The 27,414-nt window shown below is 40.4% G+C and overlaps 2 protein-coding genes across 3 annotated transcripts; both read right to left on the bottom strand.

Annotated features, from left to right (window-relative positions):
* Nucleotides 1-1,863: 1,863 nt before the first annotated feature.
* LOC135498547 (melatonin receptor type 1B-B-like) lies at nucleotides 1,864-26,583 on the bottom strand. Of its 2 annotated transcripts, none has more exons than XM_064788824.1 (3): nucleotides 26,322-26,583; nucleotides 18,149-18,216; nucleotides 1,864-3,649 (listed from the first exon to the last, which is right to left on the bottom strand). In XM_064788824.1, exon 3 carries the CDS (start codon nucleotides 3,569-3,571, stop codon nucleotides 2,417-2,419), a length of 1,155 nt encoding a protein of 384 aa, XP_064644894.1. In that variant the 5' UTR covers nucleotides 3,572-3,649; nucleotides 18,149-18,216; nucleotides 26,322-26,583; the 3' UTR covers nucleotides 1,864-2,416. The 2 variants fall into 2 exon arrangements, with proteins under 2 accessions (XP_064644894.1, XP_064644885.1); XM_064788815.1 differs by lacking the exon at nucleotides 1,864-3,649 and adding an exon at nucleotides 13,342-14,635.
* LOC135498536 (melatonin receptor type 1B-B-like) lies at nucleotides 7,796-9,027 on the bottom strand. Its single transcript, XM_064788803.1, has one exon. It carries the CDS (start codon nucleotides 9,006-9,008, stop codon nucleotides 7,851-7,853), a length of 1,158 nt encoding a protein of 385 aa, XP_064644873.1. The 5' UTR covers nucleotides 9,009-9,027; the 3' UTR covers nucleotides 7,796-7,850.
* Nucleotides 26,584-27,414: the final 831 nt, after the last annotated feature.

The raw sequence follows: 27,414 nt of genomic DNA, 5'->3' as shown, positions 1-27,414 counted from the left end.
GAGCAATACCATGAGTCCGGCCTCCGTCGTTACACTTAGTGTTCGTGTAAGATCCTTTCGCACAAACCAGAGACGACGATATAGTTTATACATGTATATATGGGCGAGCATCGTCAAAATAGAATTTGTCTTCTTTATGTTTTATCATGCAACAACGGATCGCCCGTATCGGAATTGGAATGTAAATAGAAACAAAGTGGCTATTCTAACTGTACCGTAACAATAAAAATGTCAGCGATTTTAGGGATTAAACTGAAGATTAGGGGACAAGGATTAGTGTTAGGGAAGGGTTAAGGAGGGGTTAGTGTTGGGAGTAAGGGACAGGGTCTAGGTTAGGTTTGGAGTAGGATTAAGGCTCAAAAGTGAAAATGACCGCCGTAAGAACAGCCAGTTGTTCGCATGTAAAATGCATTAGCGACTGTCGTAATAATAGCCACAGTCAAATAGAAAACCCCGACGGATGTGTGTTCATAATTTGGGCTATGTTTGTGGTAGAGATCTTTACCATGACGTTCTTAACTAACAGTATTTACCAGCAGGTGAGTTATTTGTTTAGATATTATCTCTACATGATCAAAAATATGTAATAATATATCAAATTGGCCATCGCTTTCAGCAAGCATATATAAGTGTAACAGACATTGATCTATAATGAGTCTTGGAATGCTATGTCCACTTGACATCGTTTTACCGTACCTGTATAGCTTTAGGCAAGAATTGATAAAGAATATTTGGAACTTCAGAAAAGTCAAAAGCTTTTCTATTTTTAAAAGGACAGTAACTATTGGTTCAATTTTCTTAGCATTTATCATTAAGTGAACGATAATGTTTTTAGGCGATTGTGTGCGATGATTCTATAGCGTAAGGAAACCCCGCAGGTAATTCTTGTTCAATAACTAAACAATATCGATGTATCAACCGCAGAAGTGTATCTGTTTAGCTTGCTGATCTGTTCCTTTTGATAAGACGGGAGTATAGACAGTCTGATCATGGAGGTATAAATAAATAAGTCTAATTTATACCTCCATGGTCTGATACACTAGGTTAAGACAAGTCTTTCCTCGCTCGAAGCTATACGTTTGTCTTTTCATGATCAGCAGGTGGCCTCAAATGACATATACAGCCTAGTCTGAGCCTCTACGAGGCATAGCATTGATGAGGAAAGGGTTTCCGCAAAAAAAACATCGACTTGTTGCCAGAGTGACTAACGGTCGGTTGAGTCGTGCTTGAAAATGGTTCAAAGAACAGAGAGCGGGCCGAGAACGCCAACATGCACAGGAGATCCCGAGATGATTTCCGCTCACGCCTCTATAAAATCTGCAATACATTCCGTGTACATTCTGTGTACATACTTCCATGATGAAAAATCGAATTCTCGGATTTTTGTCAAACTTTCCAGAAGAGGACCTTATACCTTATATCAAGTATAGATTAGTTGTTAATCTAGAAAAGGAGTTCCTGTTCCAAAATTGACCGGAATTATTGCATCAAAAAAAAACACAATATGATGTCGACTATATTCTGTGCAAATTCAAGGCCGCATAGCATAGTAAATGAACTTGGATTTTAAAAAAATGTAAATTTTCTCCTTCAGGTTTTTGGGATGTTCTTGACGTACTTTGCCATTATTGTACAGTTCCATTCCGCCGAGTGTGAGGAATGCTCCGACTCCGTTGGTCTCTTAACGACACTGGACCCAACCTTTACTGAACCACTCATGTCTGAGTGCAGTTCACTGCCGGATGAGACACTCTGATGATCGTCTTGATATTCAATGTGCATATTCCATTGATGAAGAGGAAACGAATTTATTTCGTTGAATTATCTACATCTATTGATTTGAGAAAATGATATTTTATTACATAAGGTTACAATTAAGTACAAAACGGAAGAAACCATGTCCCAATTACTACCAATATATACGTGTAATTAGAAAATAAAGTTATATGAAATTATTGTATAGTATCAAGAGTACGTACGCATTGACAATGTTGAAAATCGCTGCTCCGTTAAACATTTTTGCGTTGCAGCACAAAAGAACATTGTGCCGGCATGGAGAATGAAGATGAATCCGCATGTCTATATGCCCTCGCTATAAAATGTACCCACTATTACTGAGTTCCGCGCCGAGAAATAATCCTTTCGCGACAATTTTTTCAAATGATTATCCCGTAAGCTGGCAAAAATTTGTTGTCCTATACATAATTAAAATTATGTTCACTCGGTGTGCATATTGGTGTTTTGTCTATTTTGCTCGGTTTTCACACTTGTAATATTCTTTAAATTTAAAAATTAATGTTCCTCGTGTATCTGGAGCAAAAGTAATAACTGTATTCCTTAGTGATATTGAATGATTAGAATATTAAAGAGGGTCATCATAAGTGATAAAGTGTATTCGTGATGATCATAGTAAAAATTATAAAATGACGTTGTTCACCAAATCATTGTCATTCGTTTCTTTGTTTTTCCAACTGCCGGTTGGTGACGTTGATGGCGAACCGTTTCGTGTAAACCTAAAGAACTCGCAGCATATGATCTTCTTGTAACCTTTCCTGAATCGTCTATTGAATATTCCATAAACGACGCTGTTGGCGCAGGAGTTGCTCAGGCACATTCGAACGGTGATCTTATAGGCTAGCAAATGCTTCGTCCCGTAAACGGCAATGAAAGACATGAAAGTATAAGGCAGCCAACATATCACAAATGCCGCATAAGTAAGGAACAGGACCTTTATGGTTTGGATGTCTCGTTTGGTCACCGGAGGCAAACACTTTGCGCAGCCTGTAGCACCCGAATCCTGTCTCCGGAAAATCCGGGAACCACCTTTTGAGAAGCGTCTTGTTGACCGGGATAACGCTCTATATATGTTGATGTAACAGATCAACGTCACAATCATTGGCATGTAGATGAAAGTAAAGTTACTGACATAGACGTATAAAATGCTTAGATTGTGCTGGAATCCACATGACGAAAGGCTTGGGATGTACTTCGTCGAAACTAGATCGTACCACACGGCAATGACCGTGACTGCGCACGAACACGTCCAAAGGAACACATTGAGCAGAATCGCTGTCCGCATTCCGAATCTTCTCTTGTACAAACCAACTCTACAAACACAGAGGTATCTATTTATTGCTACAGCCATTATACCAAGAAGCGATACGCTCACGGACAAGATATGAACAGCACATTGGAATTTACATGCCAGTTCTCCGTCGCCATTGACAGCCAAAATATTCCGCCCACGAATATTATTCACAAATATCAGAGGAAAAGCTTCCGCGGTCACAAGTAGATCCGAGATTGCTATGCTTACAACAAACGTATTTGGTACGGTCCATAGCTTCCTGTCTAACCCGATAACCATCAGCATTAAGATATTCCCTAATGTTCCACCGAAGATTCCAAATATCATTACGTAAACTGCATCTACCGTATCAATGTTGTCAACACTCGCATTCTGAACTGTCGCGTGATTTGCGTTCACCCCCTGACCACAGAATCCGCTTGCATTGTGCGTGGACGCGATGCAGAGTTGGTCATCTAACGATAAGTCTACGCTGCTCTCCATGGCGGAATGTATCCCTGTTCAAACGACTTCCAAGATGTTCAAGAGTGCTTCAATACTTCACAAAGCTGTGCTGCTGTTCTGAAAAGAGAGACGGAAAAGTGCGTAAGACAGGAATGTTTGAATTACATGTAATTATTTCTCTGATGGATAATATAGCGGTCAATATTAACCCTTGTACCCCCACTGGCAGGGGTCACCACTTATAAATGTATAGCCGAATAAGTATGGCGTTCTGAGCGAACAGTTTTTCCCACCCGTATAAGCAGTCTCAAAAACGTCGACTTCTTCTTCTTCAGTTTAATAGCATTGTCGAAGGCTTTTCATTGGCCATACAGAGAGGAAGCCTTCCTGCTTATGAGAAAAGTAGTGAATGACTTTCTCACATCCCAACGGCCATTACTGCTGCACGTTTTAGATAATCCTACAATGATCATGATAGATGACTCAATAGCGACGACCAATTCCCCAAGATTCCTTTAGCGCGCAAGATTGACAGTTCCAAATCAACCAGAAACCAATCAAATTAACGAAGTCACTTGTGTTTATCAACCATCAGCTATGGAAATCTTCCCATCAAGAAATAATGCTGTTAAGTGAAATTTTCTCACGTGTGTTGATATCGGGTAAGCGGAGAAGCCAATTTTCGTTGAATCAAACTCGTGCTTTCAGTGTTGTGGAGAGATTTCATTTTGATCTGTAGACAACTGCACTCCATTGCGGCTCCTTAGCCTCGCATCAATATGAGATTACATCTCTTTAATCAACGACATGACATTAAGGAGTCATCACATTCGCCAATTAATCATCGTCATAAAAATTAACTCGGAATCTTGCAATCGAGACTAGAATTACATGTAGTTAGTGATTTTATCACGCCAAGAGTTATTGCCCAATATGCAGATAATAAACATTCTTGCTATTGACTGTAGTGCCGCGCCTATAACCAGATATACGCCAAAATATAGATACTATCGAATATGTTAAAAACAGTTGAAAACATATGAGCATCCTTTCGTATGTTCATGTGCTCCCAGCTCACTTTTGTGTTTCCGTGTTCTTGTATTTGCAAGCAGTCGTTACCTGCAAAGCAAACGGATAGCCATTAGTCCAATGTAGCTAAGTATCTATTTTCCTTGGAATGACAAATACATGGAGACGCATTCCGAGAATTAGAAATTGCAGTGTTTATTGTTTCTTCTGAACGTAACCAGAGTCTTTCAAGACTTTGACATTGATCAGTGTGGATGATTTATGTAACCAATGGCCATGAGTGTGCTATTGTCATAGATGAACACGGGCTGATGTAAGAACAATTAAATACAGAAATTGGGAAACAAATGCTTTCTGTGCATATGACAGAGCGGCTTGTTGTCGCGAGTGTCACAACCAGCTGGCCAGGAGCGACATCGACGAATCATCTGCATAGCTGCGTGCAGGCGTTTACTAGTACTTTATTGAAGTCAAATTTTAAGGGCTACTTTATCGTCATCATGTATCTTATGTATTTTAACATCAATTTTACCGTCTTAGTGCGGAAAGGATCGTGAAGAAAAAGCCTATATCAGAAAATATCAAAGGCCATCACAGGTTAACGCGAGTTTTGACATGCATCCGAGTCAATCACACTATGACCTTTTAAGCAAATGGTAATAACCGTTGTCACGAACACTTCAGACTTGGATTTTATTTGAGAGCTTGAGAAAAACCTTCGCCAAGAGATTTGTTGTCAGTTTAATGGAAGTTGAAGTCGAATATTTCGCAACTAGAAGCTAGTGCTGAAGTAAATGACGTAAAAAGGTGACGGATCACTTGGGCGTCGTGACTGTTAATTCAATTATTGCCGCCAGGCATCACAAAGTTTCGTCTCCTATAATGAGGAAATCTAAATTTTAGGAAAAATGATTAAGAAAGGGTACAAAGTCGGCACGGTGGTGAACGTCTAGTCTCCTTTCACGAGAAGGAGTGATACCGACGGGCGCACTGCGATGATTGATCGGCGTGGATACCACATCCATACATGTTTGCTACTCAAGTCATGTGTTATAAAGCAAGGAGGTTGTTTAACTTCCTCGGTTACAGTACATGAAAGAGGTACATGTACATGTAGGCCGAACAATGGAGCAAATTACTCATACAGACAAATACCTGAAACAAAACACCTACCAAAATATCTCCTTTGAATCAAATGACATCATTTAAGTCGCTATCTTGACTAGAATGTTGATCATCCGGAATACCTTTCGAATATTGCATTAAGTCATATAAATGTTGCACCTTCGGCAACGCTTGACCATCAAGAAGTGTTTTCCAAGGCAACAGCATGTCCGCGATGTAATCACACAACTGAATTACATAATTGCACTTATTTCATCAGTATGTTCAGTGACAACAAACTGAGTCGCATTGCTGGCAATTGAGTAACAGAGCTTAACTCGATAATTTGGTACTTGATGTATCCCCTTTTGTACGGCTAGTGCCGGCAATAATTTCTTAGATATCCATTTTTGGTTAAAATTTTTTACCATCAACACTTTTGAATGCATATGTAAAATAATTATAGGTCAGTTCATTTTTATGACGAACGTACAACCTACTTGTTCCCAATACCGGTGTTGTACAGGTTTATGCCTGTTTCGCCTATTCCTGTTTCGCCTACAAAATTCCTGTTTCGCCTATTCCTGATTCGCCTATTCCTGTTCCGCCTATTCCTGTTCCGCCTATTCCTTTTTCGCCTATTTCCTGTTTGGCCTATTTCCTGTTTGGCCTATTTCCTGTTTCGCCTATTCCTGTTTCGCCTACTTTCCAGTACCCCTACAATAAATCGACTCTCCCACGGGGAACCTTAGCGATGCATGTCCATTTTATGGGGAAAATGTGAGGGGACAATTGGATGATGTTAACGATGTGATGACAATTTGACTAATCAAATGCCATCAACTTTGTTAACAAACCATGCCATGACCGTTTTGAAAGAGTCACCTTGAAAGCGGGGACAGTCCGGGACTTATTTGACCATAGGACCATAGGACCACACTGACACACAGTAAAAACTAATAGATTAAGTAGAGTAAAGCAGTCGTTTATTTTATGAAAACTGAATTCATGAGTTTTTGATAAAAATACATAATATTGTACATTCTCATAATTATTTGATCAAAATCAGCTGTAAAACTCATGTCATAATATACATGTAGGTACAGCACATATAAAGCCAAACAAGGTGGAAAATACATATCATGATATTATGTCAGACAAGGTAACTGATGGCATCAACGTAACTCATTATGTCCCTCTCTCCATTGACGTATTGTTCTTTGAGGCGTAACATGCGTTCGTCAATGCGTACATATGTGGCTCTCCTCCGGTTTGGTCGGTCAGTAAGGGACGGTTCATATTCCTACGTCTGTGGGGAGGTTAGCAATACATTTGAATAGGCGAAACAGGAATAGGCTAAACAGGAATTAGGCGAAACAGGACTAGGCGAAACAGGAATTAGGCGAAACAGGACTAGGCGAAACAGGAATTAGGCGAAACAGGAATTAGGCGAAACAGGAATAGGCGAAACAGGAATAGGCGGAACAGGAATAGGCGAAACAGGAATACACCGTTGTACATGCACGTCTTGATCCCTTTGCTGCTAGTTGAGTATGAGTAATGGCGGCTCTCAGATCATTTTAAAACTAAAGATGAAGCCATACTAATTGAAGTGTCGAATAAATGTCGAGTTTTGAAGGAACGCGTTTTTCTACCCATCGAATCGAGTGCTGAACGCAGAGCCTAATTAAGCAGCTAGAGTTGCGGTGTCTACGACCCGACAGTCAATATTTGAGTTACATGTACGTTCATGGAATATCTTCTGTAGCAAAATCTAAGGCGATCTCGCTTGCATAGTTTCTCTTTCCACAAAAAAATCCACCGGCAAAACCGCATCCGCTTCCAAACCTAAAGGCTATCAATTGTCTTAGATTATCGGAATATAAGAGTCAAGAGATCCTTTCTTTCAGCAGTGTTCATAATTCTTTCAAAGCCAGATTGACCTAAAAATATCCCGTTAACGCAATTCCTGTTGACAATGACATTCCATGGCCGCATACTCTATGTGTTCTACGGTCGACTCCGATTGGGACAGGTACATGTAAATAACCCTTAACATTTGTCGTGCAAGCGTTATTTAATTTATTGCGGAATACTTTTTTATATATATTGATATTGAATGATTAGAATATTAAAGAGGGTCATCATAAGTGATAAAGTGTATTCGTGATGATCATAGTAAAAATTATAAAATGACGTTGTTCACCAAATCATTGTCATTCGTTTCTTTGTTTTTCCAACTGCCGGTTGGTGACGTTGATGGCGAACCGTTTCGTGTAAACCTAAAGAACTCGCAGCATATGATCTTCTTGTAACCTTTCCTGAATCGTCTATTGAATATTCCATAAACGACGCTGTTGGCGCAGGAGTTGCTCATGCACATTCGAACGGTGATCTTATAGGCTAGCAAATGCTTCGTCCCGTAAACGGCAATGAAAGACATGAAAGTATAAGGCAGCCAACATATCACAAATGCCGCATAAGTAAGGAACAGGACCTTTATGGTTTGGATGTCTCGTTTGGTCACCGGAGGCAAACACTTTGCGCAGCCTGTAGCACCCGAATCCTGTCTCCGGAAAATCCGGGAACCACCTTTTGAGAAGCGTCTTGTTGACCGGGATAACGCTCTATATATGTTGATGTAACAGATCAACGTCACAATCATTGGCATGTAGATGAAAGTAAAGTTACTGACATAGACGTATAAAATGCTTAGATTGTGCTGGAATCCACATGACGAAAGGCTTGGGATGTACTTCGTCGAAACTAGATCGTACCACACGGCAATGACCGTGACTGCGCACGAACACGTCCAAAGGAACACATTGAGCAGAATCGCTGTCCGCATCCCGAATCTTCTCTTGTACAAACCAACTCTACAAACACAGAGGTATCTATTTATTGCTACAGCCATTATACCAAGAAGCGATACGCTCACGGACAAGATATGAACAGCACATTGGAATTTACATGCCAGTTCTCCGTCGCCATTGACAGCCAAAATATTCCGCCCACGAATATTATTCACAAATATCAGAGGAAAAGCTTCCGCGGTCACAAGTAGATCCGAGATTGCTATGCTTACAACAAACGTATTTGGTACGGTCCATAGCTTCCTGTCTAACCCGATAACCATCAGCATTAAGATATTCCCTAATGTTCCACCGAAGATTCCAAATATCATTACGTAAACTGCATCTACCGTATCAATGTTGTCAACACTCGCATTCTGAACTGTCGCGTGATTTGCGTTCACCCCCTGACCACAGAATCCGCCGCTTGCATTGTGCGTGGACGCGATGCAGAGTTGGTCATCTAACGATAAGTCTACGCTGCTCTCCATGGCGGAATGTATCCCTGTTCAAACGACTTCCAAGATGTTCAATAGTGCTTCCTCAATACTTCACAAAGCTGTGTTGCTGTTCTGAAAAGAGAGACGGAAAAGTGCGTAAGACAGGAATGTTTGAATTACATGTAATTATTTCTCTGATGGATAATATAGCGGTCAATATTAACCCTTGTACCCCCACTGGCAGGGGTCACCACTTATAAATGTATAGCCGAATTAGTATGGCGTTCTGAGCGAACAGTTTTTCCCACCCGTATAAGCAGTCTCAAAAACGTCGACTTCTTCTTCTTCAGTTTAATAGCATTGTCGAAGGCTTTTCATTGGCCATACAGAGAGGAAGCCTTCCTGCTTATGAGAAAAGTAGTGAATGACTTTCTCACATCCCAACGGCCATTACTGCTGCACGTTTTAGATAATCCTACAATGATCATGATAGATGACTCAATAGCGACGACCAATTCCCCAAGATTCCTTTAGCGCGCAAGATTGACAGTTCCAAATCAACCAGAAACCAATCAAATTAACGAAGTCACTTGTGTTTATCAACCATCAGCTATGGAAATCTTCCCATCAAGAAATAATGCTGTTAAGTGAAATTTTCTCACGTGTGTTGATATCGGGTAAGCGGAGAAGCCAATTTTCGTTGAATCAAACTCGTGCTTTCAGTGTTGTGGAGAGATTTCATTTTGATCTGTAGACAACTGCACTCCATTGCGGCTCCTTAGCCTCGCATCAATATGAGATTACATCTCTTTAATCAACGACATGACATTAAGGAGTCATCACATTCGCCAATTAATCATCGTCATAAAAATTAACTCGGAATCTTGCAATCGAGACTAGAATTACATGTAGTTAGTGATTTTATCACGCCAAGAGTTATTGCCCAATATGCAGATAATAAACATTCTTGCTATTGACTGTAGTGCCGCGCCTATAACCAGATATACGCCAAAATATAGATACTATCGAATATGTTAAAAACAGTTGAAAACATATGAGCATCCTTTCGTATGTTCATGTGCTCCCAGCTCACTTTTGTGTTTCCGTGTTCTTGTATTTGCAAGCAGTCGTTACCTGCAAAGCAAACGGATAGCCATTAGTCCAATGTAGCTAAGTATCTATTTTCCTTGGAATGACAAATACATGGAGACGCATTCCGAGAATTAGAAATTGCAGTGTTTTGCAAAGCAAACGGATAGCCATTAGTCCAATGTAGCTAAGTATCTATTTTCCTTGGAATGACAAATACATGGAGACGCATTCCGAGAATTAGAAATTGCAGTGTTTATTGTTTCTTCTGAACGTAACCAGAGTCTTTCAAGACTTTGACATTGATCAGTGTGGATGATTTATGTAACCAATGGCCATGAGTGTGCTATTGTCATAGATGAACACGGGCTGATGTAAGAACAATTAAATACAGAAATTGGGAAACAAATGCTTTCTGTGCATATGACAGAGCGGCTTGTTGTCGCGAGTGTCACAACCAGCTGGCCAGGAGCGACATCGACGAATCATCTGCATAGCTGCGTGCAGGCGTTTACTAGTACTTTATTGAAGTCAAATTTTAAGGGCTACTTTATCGTCATCATGTATCTTATGTATTTTAACATCAATTTTACCGTCTTAGTGCGGAAAGGATCGTGAAGAAAAAGCCTATATCAGAAAATATCAAAGGCCATCACAGGTTAACGCGAGTTTTGACATGCATCCGAGTCAATCACACTATGACCTTTTAAGCAAATGGTAATAACCGTTGTCACGAACACTTCAGACTTGGATTTTATTTGAGAGCTTGAGAAAAACCTTCGCCAAGAGATTTGTTGTCAGTTTAATGGAAGTTGAAGTCGAATATTTCGCAACTAGAAGCTAGTGCTGAAGTAAATGACGTAAAAAGGTGACGGATCACTTGGGCGTCGTGACTGTTAATTCAATTATTGCCGCCAGGCATCACAAAGTTTCGTCTCCTATAATGAGGAAATCTAAATTTTAGGAAAAATGATTAAGAAAGGGTACAAAGTCGGCACGGTGGTGAACGTCTAGTCTCCTTTCACGAGAAGGAGTGATACCGACGGGCGCACTGCGATGATTGATCGGCGTGGATACCACATCCATACATGTTTGCTACTCAAGTCATGTGTTATAAAGCAAGGAGGTTGTTTAACTTCCTCGGTTACAGTACATGAAAGAGGTACATGTACATGTAGGCCGAACAATGGAGCAAATTACTCATACAGACAAATACCTGAAACAAAACACCTACCAAAATATCTCCTTTGAATCAAATGACATCATTTAAGTCGCTATCTTGACTAGAATGTTGATCATCCGGAATACCTTTCGAATATTGCATTAAGTCATATAAATGTTGCACCTTCGGCAACGCTTGACCATCAAGAAGTGTTTTCCAAGGCAACAGCATGTCCGCGATGTAATCACACAACTGAATTACATAATTGCACTTATTTCATCAGTATGTTCAGTGACAACAAACTGAGTCGCATTGCTGGCAATTGAGTAACAGAGCTTAACTCGATAATTTGGTACTTGATGTATCCCCTTTTGTACGGCTAGTGCCGGCAATAATTTCTTAGATATCCATTTTTGGTTAAAATTTTTTACCATCAACACTTTTGAATGCATATGTAAAATAATTATAGGTCAGTTCATTTTTATGACGAACGTACAACCTACTTGTTCCCAATACCGGTGTTGTACAGGTTTATGCCTGTTTCGCCTATTCCTGTTTCGCCTACAAAATTCCTGTTTCGCCTATTCCTGATTCGCCTATTCCTGTTCCGCCTATTCCTGTTCCGCCTATTCCTTTTTCGCCTATTTCCTGTTTGGCCTATTTCCTGTTTGGCCTATTTCCTGTTTCGCCTATTCCTGTTTCGCCTACTTTCCAGTACCCCTACAATAAATCGACTCTCCCACGGGGAACCTTAGCGATGCATGTCCATTTTATGGGGAAAATGTGAGGGGACAATTGGATGATGTTAACGATGTGATGACAATTTGACTAATCAAATGCCATCAACTTTGTTAACAAACCATGCCATGACCGTTTTGAAAGAGTCACCTTGAAAGCGGGGACAGTCCGGGACTTATTTGACCATAGGACCATAGGACCACACTGACACACAGTAAAAACTAATAGATTAAGTAGAGTAAAGCAGTCGTTTATTTTATGAAAACTGAATTCATGAGTTTTTGATAAAAATACATAATATTGTACATTCTCATAATTATTTGATCAAAATCAGCTGTAAAACTCATGTCATAATATACATGTAGGTACAGCACATATAAAGCCAAACAAGGTGGAAAATACATATCATGATATTATGTCAGACAAGGTAACTGATGGCATCAACGTAACTCATTATGTCCCTCTCTCCATTGACGTATTGTTCTTTGAGGCGTAACATGCGTTCGTCAATGCGTACATATGTGGCTCTCCTCCGGTTTGGTCGGTCAGTAAGGGACGGTTCATATTCCTACGTCTGTGGGGAGGTTAGCAATACATTTGAATAGGCGAAACAGGAATAGGCTAAACAGGAATTAGGCGAAACAGGACTAGGCGAAACAGGAATTAGGCGAAACAGGACTAGGCGAAACAGGAATTAGGCGAAACAGGAATTAGGCGAAACAGGAATAGGCGAAACAGGAATAGGCGGAACAGGAATAGGCGAAACAGGAATACACCGTTGTACATGCACGTCTTGATCCCTTTGCTGCTAGTTGAGTATGAGTAATGGCGGCTCTCAGATCATTTTAAAACTAAAGATGAAGCCATACTAATTGAAGTGTCGAATAAATGTCGAGTTTTGAAGGAACGCGTTTTTCTACCCATCGAATCGAGTGCTGAACGCAGAGCCTAATTAAGCAGCTAGAGTTGCGGTGTCTACGACCCGACAGTCAATATTTGAGTTACATGTACGTTCATGGAATATCTTCTGTAGCAAAATCTAAGGCGATCTCGCTTGCATAGTTTCTCTTTCCACAAAAAAATCCACCGGCAAAACCGCATCCGCTTCCAAACCTAAAGGCTATCAATTGTCTTAGATTATCGGAATATAAGAGTCAAGAGATCCTTTCTTTCAGCAGTGTTCATAATTCTTTCAAAGCCAGATTGACCTAAAAATATCCCGTTAACGCAATTCCTGTTGACAATGACATTCCATGGCCGCATACTCTATGTGTTCTACGGTCGACTCCGATTGGGACAGGTACATGTAAATAACCCTTAACATTTGTCGTGCAAGCGTTATTTAATTTATTGCGGAATACTTTTTTATATATATTGATATTGAATGATTAGAATATTAAAGAGGGTCATCATAAGTGATAAAGTGTATTCGTGATGATCATAGTAAAAATTATAAAATGACGTTGTTCACCAAATCATTGTCATTCGTTTCTTTGTTTTTCCAACTGCCGGTTGGTGACGTTGATGGCGAACCGTTTCGTGTAAACCTAAAGAACTCGCAGCATATGATCTTCTTGTAACCTTTCCTGAATCGTCTATTGAATATTCCATAAACGACGCTGTTGGCGCAGGAGTTGCTCATGCACATTCGAACGGTGATCTTATAGGCTAGCAAATGCTTCGTCCCGTAAACGGCAATGAAAGACATGAAAGTATAAGGCAGCCAACATATCACAAATGCCGCATAAGTAAGGAACAGGACCTTTATGGTTTGGATGTCTCGTTTGGTCACCGGAGGCAAACACTTTGCGCAGCCTGTAGCACCCGAATCCTGTCTCCGGAAAATCCGGGAACCACCTTTTGAGAAGCGTCTTGTTGACCGGGATAACGCTCTATATATGTTGATGTAACAGATCAACGTCACAATCATTGGCATGTAGATGAAAGTAAAGTTACTGACATAGACGTATAAAATGCTTAGATTGTGCTGGAATCCACATGACGAAAGGCTTGGGATGTACTTCGTCGAAACTAGATCGTACCACACGGCAATGACCGTGACTGCGCACGAACACGTCCAAAGGAACACATTGAGCAGAATCGCTGTCCGCATCCCGAATCTTCTCTTGTACAAACCAACTCTACAAACACAGAGGTATCTATTTATTGCTACAGCCATTATACCAAGAAGCGATACGCTCACGGACAAGATATGAACAGCACATTGGAATTTACATGCCAGTTCTCCGTCGCCATTGACAGCCAAAATATTCCGCCCACGAATATTATTCACAAATATCAGAGGAAAAGCTTCCGCGGTCACAAGTAGATCCGAGATTGCTATGCTTACAACAAACGTATTTGGTACGGTCCATAGCTTCCTGTCTAACCCGATAACCATCAGCATTAAGATATTCCCTAATGTTCCACCGAAGATTCCAAATATCATTACGTAAACTGCATCTACCGTATCAATGTTGTCAACACTCGCATTCTGAACTGTCGCGTGATTTGCGTTCACCCCCTGACCACAGAATCCGCCGCTTGCATTGTGCGTGGACGCGATGCAGAGTTGGTCATCTAACGATAAGTCTACGCTGCTCTCCATGGCGGAATGTATCCCTGTTCAAACGACTTCCAAGATGTTCAATAGTGCTTCCTCAATACTTCACAAAGCTGTGTTGCTGTTCTGAAAAGAGAGACGGAAAAGTGCGTAAGACAGGAATGTTTGAATTACATGTAATTATTTCTCTGATGGATAATATAGCGGTCAATATTAACCCTTGTACCCCCACTGGCAGGGGTCACCACTTATAAATGTATAGCCGAATTAGTATGGCGTTCTGAGCGAACAGTTTTTCCCACCCGTATAAGCAGTCTCAAAAACGTCGACTTCTTCTTCTTCAGTTTAATAGCATTGTCGAAGGCTTTTCATTGGCCATACAGAGAGGAAGCCTTCCTGCTTATGAGAAAAGTAGTGAATGACTTTCTCACATCCCAACGGCCATTACTGCTGCACGTTTTAGATAATCCTACAATGATCATGATAGATGACTCAATAGCGACGACCAATTCCCCAAGATTCCTTTAGCGCGCAAGATTGACAGTTCCAAATCAACCAGAAACCAATCAAATTAACGAAGTCACTTGTGTTTATCAACCATCAGCTATGGAAATCTTCCCATCAAGAAATAATGCTGTTAAGTGAAATTTTCTCACGTGTGTTGATATCGGGTAAGCGGAGAAGCCAATTTTCGTTGAATCAAACTCGTGCTTTCAGTGTTGTGGAGAGATTTCATTTTGATCTGTAGACAACTGCACTCCATTGCGGCTCCTTAGCCTCGCATCAATATGAGATTACATCTCTTTAATCAACGACATGACATTAAGGAGTCATCACATTCGCCAATTAATCATCGTCATAAAAATTAACTCGGAATCTTGCAATCGAGACTAGAATTACATGTAGTTAGTGATTTTATCACGCCAAGAGTTATTGCCCAATATGCAGATAATAAACATTCTTGCTATTGACTGTAGTGCCGCGCCTATAACCAGATATACGCCAAAATATAGATACTATCGAATATGTTAAAAACAGTTGAAAACATATGAGCATCCTTTCGTATGTTCATGTGCTCCCAGCTCACTTTTGTGTTTCCGTGTTCTTGTATTTGCAAGCAGTCGTTACCTGCAAAGCAAACGGATAGCCATTAGTCCAATGTAGCTGAGTATCTATTTTCCTTGGAATGACAAATACATGGAGACGCATTCCGAGAATTAGAAATTGCAGTGTTTATTGTTTCTTCTGAACGTAGCCAGAGTCTTTCAAGACTTTGACATTGATCAGTGTGGATGATTTATGTAACCAATGGCCATGAGTGTGCTATTGTCATAGATGAACATGGCTGCTGTAAGAACAATTAAATACAGAAATTGGGAAACAAATGCTTTCTGTGCATATGACAGAGCGGCTTATCGTTGCGAGTGTCACAACCAGCTGGCCAGGAGCGACATGGACGAATTATCTGCATAGCTGCGTGCAGGCGTTTACTAGTACTTTATTGAAGTCAGGTTTTAAGGGTACTTTATCATCATCATCTATCTTATGCATTTTAACATCAATTTTACCGTCTTAGTGCGGAAAGGATCGTGAAGAAAAAGCCTATATCAGAAAATATCAAAGGCCATCACAGGTTAACGCGAGTTTTGACATGCATCCGAGTCAATCACACTTCGACCTTTTAAGCAAATGGTAATAACCGTTGTCACGAACACTTCAGACTTGAATTTTATTTGAGAGCTTGAGAAAAACCTTCGCCAAGAGATTTGTTGTCAGTTTAATGGAAGATGAAGTCGAATATTTCGCAACAAGAAGCTAGTGCTGAAGTAAATGACGTAAAAAGGTGACGGATCACTTGGGCGTCGTGACTGTTAATTCAATTATTGCCGCCAGGCATCACAAAGTTTCGTCTCCTTTAATGAGGAAATCTAAATTTTAGGAAAAAAGATTAAGAAAGGGTACAAAGTGCATGGTGAACGTCTAGTCTCCTTTCACGAGAAGGAGTGATACCGACGGGCGCACTGCGATGATTGATCGGCGTGGATACCACATCCATACATGTTTGCTGCTCTGGTCATGTGTTATAAAGCAAGGAGGTTGTAGTTTAACTCCTCGGTTACAGTACATGAAAGAGGTACATGTACATGTAGGCCGAACAATGGAGCAAATTACTCATACAGAAAAAGACCTGAAACAAAAAACCTACCAAAATATCTCCTTTGAATCAAATGACATCATTTAAGTCGCCATCTTGACTAGAATGTTGATCATCCGGAATATCTTTCGAATATTGCATTAAGTCATATAAATGTTGCACCTTCGGCAACGCTTGACCATCAAGAAGTGTTTTCCAAGGCAACAGCTTGTCCGCGATGTAATCACACAACTGAATTACATAATTGCACTTATTTCATCAGTATGTTCAGTGACAACAAACTGAGTCACATTGCTGGCAATTGGGTAACAGAGCTTAATAACTCGATAATTGGGTACTTGAGGTATCCCCTTTAGTACGGCTGGTGCCGGCAATAATTTCCTAGATATCCATTTTTGGTTAAACATTTTTACCATCAACAATTTTGAATGCATAAATGTAAAATAATTATAGGTCACTTCATTTTATGACGAACGCACAACCTACTTGTTCCCAATACGGGTGTTGTACATGCACATCTTGATCCCTTTGCTGCTAGTTGAGTATGAGTAATGGCGGCTCTCAGATCATTTTAAAACTAAAGATGAAGCCATTACTAATTGAATTGTCGAATAAATGTCGAGTTTTGAAGGAACGCGTTTTTCTACCCATCGAACCGAGTGCTGAACGCAGAGCCTAATTAAGCAGCTAGAGTTGCGGTGTCTACGACCCGACAGTCAATATTTGAGTTACATGTACGTTCATGGAATAATTTCTGTAGCAAAATCTAAGGCGATCACGCTTGCATAGTTTCTCTTTCCACAAAAAATTCCGTCGGCAAAACCGCATCCGCTTCCAAACCTAAAGGCTATCAATTGTCTTAGATTATCGGAATATAAGAGATATAAGAGATCCTTTCTTTCAGCAGTGTTCATAATTCTTTCAAAGCCAGATTGACCTAAAAATATCCCGTTAACGCAATTCCTGTTGACAATGACATTCCATGGCCGCATACTCTATGTGTTCTACGGTCGACTCCGATTGGGACAGGTACATGTAAATAACCCTTAACATTTGTCGTGCAAGCGATATTTAATTTATTGCGGAATACTTTTTTATAATATCCAAACCGCGTTTACAATGTCCAATGCTTAACGTAATTGTAGCAAAAGTGAAAGCAATTATATTGGTTTGTCTGTGCTTAAGACGAACTTGAATAGCTCACAGGCATGCAATGCTTCCAAACAGCTAGACGCATACACGGTAATAAATCAGCAAACTTTCTGTTTTTCACTGAGTTATGGTTTTCATATTTCATATTTTATATATTACTATTTATTTGATATCTTGGCATTACTTAAGCCACTTCGTAACAATAAAATACGAGTTGCTGTTCGTAGACCATAATTGATGACATTTTTCGAATCACAGCACAGCAGCGGTACGCATACCTGATTAGAATTAATGGGTTCAATCAGTATTAATGTATCCTAGGGACCACTTACCCTTAACATCGCTAGACGAGCAAGACAAGATCTACGATACCATCTCCAGGATGATCATCAATCGTGACCTGGAAGGAAATTGAGAAATTGTTGAGCAGGTTGAAAGTACATTGTATCACTTCTAAAATAGTAATGAAATTATTTTTCAGTGGCGATCACAGGGTAGGCTCTAAATCTTGGAACGTTCCAAAACCATGAAGTCATGAAGCCACCCAGAAAACTACCAAAACTATACATCACAATTAATCATTTTTTGATTTAATGGCATGTCTTTTTGCTGTATGTATAGCTTTTTCTTAAATCATTAAGATCTTGGCTCTGGATAAACTTTTTTCCTTGTTTATTTACCCCGCCATGCCGGAATGCTGGGATCTATATAAATGCGGTAGCGATATTTTGAAAAATTTTAACGAATTTCTGCAAATGTGTTGGCTCGGCGACAAATCATTTAATTAAATTTACATGTAAAATAAACATCTACGAACACGCATCCATGTGCATTAAAACGAGTATAATTAAATTAGTTGCATTGGTGGTTTCATGGTTTGGGAACGTTCCAAGATTTAGAACCTACCCGATCAAAGGTATTCGCCGACTCTACGTCTTGGATTCACACACAAAACAGGTATTTTCCGTGATCACGATCAATCAATGCTTGAAGAAATCGCGCGCCATACATGTACATGTACATGTACATGACGTTGCGAGTCGTGCGGCGTCAGAAGTCCAGGTGTGCGAAGTCCTCCAGTTCGATGTCACTTTGTCACACTGCCATGACTGCTGTCTTTACCTGAGTGACGTTCTCTTCCCGAGCGTTTATTTTCATCTTCTAATAACGATGAACGGGCATCTCGGCGATATAAAGAGCGATATGCAACTGCGAGAGGACTACATGTACATCCTAAATGATGAACGAAGTTCATCTAACATACATGTAGGCATAGTACGTAAAGCTGGTACAATATTTATTATCCAAGAGTAAAATGATAATTATTGATTATCTCTAGCTAGGTCTAACGGCTCGTATATTTAGCAAACCCATCAGGTAATAATTCACAAACAGGTTGCAGGTGCGTTATTATATACATGTGCGTGTACATACATGTACACTACATGTATGTAACATTATGCCGATTTATCAACGGAGTGCATCAATCCTCAAGTCTCGGCGTTCCTGTGGTTCCTAGGGATCTTATCGTCTTATCGATACATTCCACAAAAATAACATGTGTTGTAATTTTTTCAGGATTTCATGATATGATATGACGTATTGCACCAGAATCGATGTTCTCTGTTGCAGTTACGACAAACTTGCCTATTCATGTAGACGAATTTTGGGGGAAAGGCTAGCTGTCTTAGATGCAGCGTTCACCCATCTGTAAGCAACATACATGTAGTTTGAATATTTCAAAATAGCCGCATTTTAATACACAGTGACCGCCTGATTAAAACAACGTAGTTGCCTCTCATACCATATTGGAGAACTTTTACAAAATGCATGCACATCTCAAGCGTGGATATACAGCAGGATATTTCGTTACAGAGGTCTATCGAACAGTTGATGTACAGCAAAAATCACTTGGGAATCCCTATTAAAGATAACTAAGTATTCCCACGGAATTTCTCGGGTTACTACAAGTGCAAAAGCCAGCGAAAATCGCTATTCTGTTAACTGGTTGGTTCGGGTTACTTGTCAACCGTGTTCAAACTGAAATTTGATAATTCCTGGAGGGTTTCTTAAGGCAATTGCTTTATTTCCTCAACATGCAACGGAGTCAGCTTTAGAAGAATGGACTGAATATTATGTTATAGCTGTTGGGTTAACGGGAAGATTTGGATATTCAAACACTAGTGTATAGTCCCCCGATCGACGAGAAGTGAACAGAAATACTGTAGGACTGGCCATTCCCAACTGCAAGCCCATTTGTAAGCAAATGATGGTACATTCCCGCTTTGAAGAAAAAAAGAAATGGATGGCTGTTATTATTCCTAAAATCCGCCGAGTCTGATCAAATTCGATGACAAAAGTCATAAGACAATGCCCCGCCGATCCCTTTCGTGTGAAGTGAGGCGCCTTTCATGGAGATAAAGGCACTGTTAGGGCAATGTACCACATGGTGATACATGCCATCAGTCACTATTGATTCCTTCATGTTATCTCTTCCCATCGTGATTCTACCCATGAAAGATTGACGGGCTTATCCAATCAACCAAACGGATATCATCCCGTTGGGATGCAGACAGAATACGTTATCTCGACATCCCATTGACAGGATTTCAAGTTTCGCTGGAAAAACACGTTACATCAGATAAACAAACCATAGTTGATAGAACGACCGTAATGACACGCCATAACCAAAATACGATTTTTAACTTTAACTCTGTGTCAAAAAGATAGGATGTCTCGATCTACATGTACAATTAGAAAAGTATCCTCATTTATTTTTGGGCACAGTGCGAGGTTTTGGCGAAAAACCGGTATTCTAGAAAACATTATACAATACCTGTTAAAACAGGTACCAACTCTGTGAAAGCCCCCAGGGGTTTTATAGCCCTTGGCTCAAAGGAAGGGTTCTCAATCGTGCCCGTAAAAAATAACATGGAAAATCTTTCTGATAGTGTGGAGAGAACATTTGACCAAACCCTTCACATTGTTTCTTAACATACATGTAAAGTGAAACATAAGGCTTTGCCGATTACCCGGGCAATAAACTATGATTTTATTCAAGCCGCAGAATGTTGTCAGAACCAAATCAGACCAAGGTCATGGGCTATAGCTCGACCTACTCAGTACTCTGGTACCTGGGAGCAGGTGGTAATCGGTTAGTGCACTGTACAGACTCCTGCGCAGCCCCTGTAACTACATCGTTCTCTGACTGCCAACACAGGCCGCCATTTTGTTTCTCTCAAATGAGGAATGACAGGCAACTGGCACGGCGTGGTAGACAAACCGCGGAAATACATATAAATATCACATATTATATAAATGTACACTCGAACCCAGAGACAAACCTATCTTATTTGCCAGCTTCGTCCTTTGCTCTCTGCTTCGCCTGCTAATAGATTACCAACCTAATGATATAAATCAAGATGATCATCAGCGGCCTCTGACTTTGTTCAGCAGTCTCTTGACATGTCACGGCAAGACAATACCATCACCATGGGGACCACTGTATTGTCAAATAATGACCTTAGTCCAATTATATAAAGCAAGCAGTCGGTCGTGTACCCTATATGAAATATATCAAATATCACATGACTGATAAAAGAATATACATATAGGCTTACGGCGCGGTCTACCAATGCGTTTTTAGAATTGACAGAATCAATTTAATAAAATACATGTAAATAACAAATAAATGTAGTGTATTATCTTAAGTTATGCCTTGGGGACGCCCAGACCAAATTGTGGATGACAGAGGCTGGATGTGCAACAGTCAGAACCACAGAATTGCCGAATTCTCCACGTAAGTACGGTGTATTAGAAGGGAGACGATAAAAAAGAATGTGAAGAAAAAAATCGGTCAGCAAGTTACAGCAAAGCACTTAATTCAGCCATTAATACAACGGCCAATTAATCATCCCAATGGAATGGGAAACGTATTGACGGTTGGAAATACAATGCCATGTGAGATATGATCAAGCTGCGGACATGGTACATCATGACATATTGCACAATGCCAGGCAGCACATAATTCCTCTGCGCCCTTGTTCGTCTTGGACATAAAGAAGGAGATTACCATCTCGAGGATCAATTTTGGTCTGGCTGATTAAGCTAATCGCCCCCAGAGTGCCTCGTCGCCTTCGACCAACAGTGGCACGGGCGCTGAGCGACAGTCATTGTACCACATTAATGATCATACAGCATGGTAGGTTGCCGTCAAACGACAAGCAATAACTTCAATAGTTTTTTGTTTGCGACTACTGCTCGGAGAAGATGAACTATCCAGAAATCCAGACACCGAAAATTCGGCTGTAGAATGGTGAGACGATCATGACAAACAAAACGATCGCGATAGGACACAACCAATGTTGGTCAACTTTGCTTACAGGCGTTCTGACAACGTATCTAGACACCGAAATCCTGCCGGTGTTGGTTTAACACCGGTAAAAATATCACAGAAACCAAACGTACTTACTAACTTGATGAGCAAAGCTGGGCGAATATATGTTCATTTCCAATTTCCGTTGCCGTTTTCAAATGCGCCCAGTGTAACGGTTTAAATGTTCCCACAGATGATTGTGGCCAAAGTACTCCTCAAATAGACTGAGCATGAGCCGATACTTGATAATGACAAGAACAATGAAGATATTGAATTAAAACACGCTGGGATATGTTACGCCGACAGAGAAAGCATCGGGCCGCGACATCCTGCAGCAACAGCAAGGGGCGCTTTATTAGATTGGTTCCTGTTCATCACCTGATAAATACATGCCTCGCGCAGACAAGGGCAGCGCGGTGCAGGAGCAACCAACATTGATATGAATACCGAGCGATTATTAGACGAATAGTTTCTGATATCATCAACCTATCGATCGATCGGTCAGATTTATTCATCAAACCCATCGCCACTGCTTTCAACCAAATGTGTTGAAGTGTACAGAAGTACATGTACTTGCTGCGCCGAAGTCCAGGATAATGGACAGGGGTTGCTGCCTATTACACCAAATTGCGACGGCAGCCCCCCTTTACCAGTTCAATACATCGAGACCTGAGTTCAGTAAAAGTTCAAACTGCAATCGTAAATAACCATCAATAGCTGACGGCAGCAAAATATGCTGCACAATCCATTACGCCTCAGCATCAATAACACGTTTCTGCAGGGCTTGTACGCCATGTTTTTACGTCTGTCATTTTGATGATGGCTTGGCGAAAAGACCATCAACACGGGGAATGAGGACCGGAAATTGCATTCCCCCGAGTAGAAGAATGTCATTTTGTTATTATGAAGGATCTTTGACAAGCAAAACGATTGCCAAACTAGTCAAATTATGATAACGGTATTTGTTACGGGTTTTCAGAATGTCCACACATCAAAGGAGGTCAGAGCAAAAAAGAACAATGCCATGTTGTTTCATTGCTCATAAGGTTGATAAAATTCCTCATGTGCATTACCAGTTAATGTCGAGATTACAATAGGCAAACATCCCGCAAACATTTCCAAGAAGAAGTTGTGTGACTGGCTGCCATAAAAATGTTTTATTGATTCCGTATCGAATAATTTTTATCAAGGTATCTGCGAGGACACGGGATTTAATTGTCGTGTCGTCCGGTGGACGTAGTCGTTCAGATTACCCGCTTGTCTGAATGAATATCCGGCATGCCAGGACGTTGCTTTCGACATTAATGATCATTTGCGCATACGAGCAGATTTCGTTGGCTCTACTCTAGGAGAGCGTAAAAAACATACGTTCCTTGGAAGTACAGAGTTTTAGCGTAAGCTCAAGGAAGTCACTGGCCTATAAATGTTGGGAAACTCTTCATTACTTCGTAATATTGATGTCAGCCTCATGCCAATATCAGAGTTCTGGGTAAAATCAGAACGTCAAATGATTCGCCGATGGCATCTTCCTTCAATTTGATACATCATGATGAGTATACATACACGAGTACTTCAAGCTTTGCAGTAGGGTTATGAAGTACATGTAGTTGCTTTTATTAAAACTCACCACACCATGTACTATCGATTGATGGTGAGGTTATTGCGGAGAATTCAATCAACTTCTAATTACTCCTGATAAGTAATTGGTAATTGTAACCTTGGTGAACAGACCGGGTGGTAGTTCAAACAACTACACCAAATACGCTGTATTGGATCATTATAGCCGGCCAAGGTTACGACATTTAGCTTTGCAGTAGATAATTAACAATTATCAAGTGTCCAATATCACTATATATATTATTTTTTTCAGCTAGTCTATTTGATGCATTAGAAAATTAGGCCTTTTCGTCAATAATTGACGGCCATGAATTTGCCTTGTTTGGCAAACAGGTAGAGGAATTTTGAAATTTACCATGAGGCGGCCATTTTGTTTTTGACAAAGCACAATATGCAAAGTCATGCCTTGGAGAACTTAGTTCAAACAAAAGCTTTGCTAATTATGCTAAAGCGGTACAATGTAACAAGTCAAGTTTTGCATAAGGTGTTTTTATACCTATCAAAGGCATAGATTCCCATGCTGCATGAATTTTGCCCCGATCGATATAATGTACTTCTTGAAATGCAGCACCAGTTGACTGACAATAGAAGAAAAACGTTTGAATTTTACGTGTGTACAAAGTACTTCAAATGCACTTTCCGTGTACAATCTTGACCTATTTCAAGGTAATACGGTTTGGAAGCTTAATATTAATAGATTTATGTTCAACAGATGTAAAGGTAAAATGGTTTAAATAAACAACGGGTCGTTTGGTCTTACGGCCTTGATGCCGAGCTTGAGGTATTCGTCCACGAGGGTGGGGCTAAAATCAAGGCCGAAACCAAGGCCGAAACCAAGGCACTTTTCCGAGATTTTGGGGCGAAAAGACAGCCCCACTCGGCCCGGGGCGGTGTTTGCACGGTGAGACAACACTCTTATACTGTTAAAGTAGGCCTACATGTAGCCTTTAAATTTCTTTACGATCTTTGCTACAGTTGCAAAAGCAATTCTTTCAGTCGTACTGTTAGAAGTTTTTTTTTTATATCACTGTCACGACACTACATGTACATGTACTTCTATGAATCTTAATTACTTCTTTCAATCTTTAATAATGTTACAAGCGTCTTTTAATTTTACTGTAGTGTTACATTGCTCCGTTGATCTCTCCCTTCCAAATATGTTTCTTTCCTTTGCAACACGGTTCCTTGAACTTACTCCAATTCTTGTAGTACAGTGGTCTTATTAGCTTGTTAGCAAAATTCCTCGCAGGTTATCGATAAAAAGCATGTTTATTTTGCAACAAGTCCTGCAGGTGAACACCGGTCGGTTCACCTACAGGTGTATACGATTGAAGAAAATGTTATCGACTTGTATTTTCTCTTTTTCTCACCTTCTATTCAAACCGACATTAAAGTTGGGTTATCTTATTTTCTGCAAAGATAGACGAGTATTCCGTGGTAGCTTACCTACACCTGGAAAAACTCTCACTGCACACAAGGTGTATGGTTATACAAAACATTCGAAAAAAAATCACACAAACAGTTAGAAAAAATACTGATAATATTAGCACATTCATTTGTTAGTTGAAAATTTCTTAATTGAATAATTCAGTAAATTTATAATTCAATAATTGGTGGATATTTGCAGTGTTATTTTCTAATTTCATCTTGAGGGGACATCTTCGATTTACTATGGTCGTAAAGACTCCAATCTCTACTGAAAATCGACAGGGAAAAAAAGAGGATTCGAAGAGAATGAGACTTGAATTAGTGACCAGAATTTACCTTTAACATATATGTAACCTCTTTATATAGTAGTAAGCTTTTTCATTCACAAAACAATGATGCTATGGAGTACCATTTCAAAACCAAAGAACAACTTCATTCCGAGGATCTCTATTCCGGTACCGCAGGTCGTCCGTGAGCGGATTTCCTTCATCGTGATAATCTACTCCTGTCTCTGAGCCTTTATCTTTGGTGCATCTCATGTCAAAGAGCCAACAACAATAATGCCATGGAAACGAAGTCTTCTTTTCGTGAGGATTGAAACTGCAGGTGTCATGGCAACCTATGTATGCTATGATTTTACTTTTTCTGTTTTGATATTTACTGGAATATTTCCCCCAGGCAAGTTAAGATAGAGGGCAGTGTCATACAACGGCCTCTCTGCCCGCGGATTCCAATACCCCTCACTATGCCAATATTTTCCTTATAAATCATTAAATAGGCCTCCCGGGAGCTAGGCCTGCGTTATCGTTTTCTCATTCAAGTCGACTTCGCTGGAATCGTTGAATGCAGCTTGGGAGAATAGAAGTGCATGCTTTCATAATAATTCCCGATTACCCATACTGAACTTCCAGCGGTATTGCCTCCGTTGCCTCCGCCCATACTGTCGCGCGTTAAGCTTAGCAATGTCAATACATTGAGGGTTAAGATGGATATACCATAATCACAGAACTTTGAACTGGTTACTCTAAGCACAGAACTATGGATTTACAGTGTGGATCTCATGCAAACATTATGAAGGTACTTACTCAGTTTTATCCACTTAGATGCGCTACCGGTAGTCACTGGAGAAGTACATGACTGTACTTGATTTGCAAGTTATTTCATCGCGGCATAATATCAAAGCATAACTCATACATCCAGAATTCATTTGACATGCTCGAGGACAGTATCCACACACCAATGAACCCTCAGCGAATAGTCAACAATGGGCTTTCAGGAATATAGTAAAACAGATCCATCCAGCTGCGATCGCGAGCAGGCGTCGTTAGTCTTTGCGTGAGATGCACGTTGCTTTAGCGCAGTTACTCTGCCTCACGATAGGGATGCTTGGCACAGACCAACGTTCTTCGCCAGCCCAGGCGCCAATACATATGGTCTTTGTGTCACCGAGTCGAGGGGCCCGGAAAAATATCTGGATGTTAAATTTCGTGAGGTTTGAACTTCGTCCTTTTATCTGTCCGTTCAGAGTCAGAAAAAAGCCAGTGGTAACTCGTGGTAACTCGTTGTTGAGCCCAATAAATTCACGACTGGTTTTCTAGAATCTCGTGAAAGGGGTGTAAAATTGCCTCCTGGGAGATTTGCTTTTGCCAGGTGAAGCATGCAATGGTGGCGATGAATGTAGGGACAGGAAGAGAAAATTCAGAATTGTTGATCTTTAGGCAACAACGTCGAGCATGGTTTCCCATCTACCATGCCTACTCGTAAGTAATTCTCACGTATCTTGGCACCAAGTAAAGGACTAATGGGGAAGTCGGGCTCTCTCCGAAAATTCACCAAAACCTGCCATTTCGGGCGCATGACAGAGGTCGCCAAACAAAGTAAGGTCCATGTTCTACGTTTGGACCCTAGCTGACACAAGTGTTCAGAGGGCACTACAGACTTCCTTATCGTTGTTGAATTGGCAAGAGAGAGGCCCTTTGTATTGGTAGAGGTCTTCGAGGACAGAATTTTTCATGACGATACAATAGATTATCAAATGCACAACGTATCTTCCCCCAACGCCAGTTGTTCTTACTTGTCAAAAGCCTAATGATCAGCAACACATTCTACCGTTTTTGCCCTCTGGGGATTTTTTATTTCTAAGAAAGAAAAGAACAATAGGATGTTGTTAAAAACAAG

The sequence above is a fragment of the Lineus longissimus genome, chromosome 1 (assembly GCF_910592395.1).
Source record: "Lineus longissimus chromosome 1, tnLinLong1.2, whole genome shotgun sequence".
Taxonomy (NCBI): Eukaryota; Metazoa; Nemertea; class Pilidiophora; order Heteronemertea; family Lineidae; genus Lineus; species Lineus longissimus.
The sequence above is the reverse complement of the archived record's forward strand: the minus strand, read 5'-3'. Positions and strand labels throughout refer to the sequence as shown.

Bases quoted from the DNA above. Each gene is read 5' to 3' on its own strand.
- LOC135498547 (XM_064788815.1), bottom strand. From the start codon at position 14,554: ATGGAGAGCAGCGTAGACTTATCGTTAGATGACCAACTCTGCATCGCG.
- LOC135498536 (XM_064788803.1), bottom strand. From the start codon at position 9,008: ATGGAGAGCAGCGTAGACTTATCGTTAGATGACCAACTCTGCATCGCG.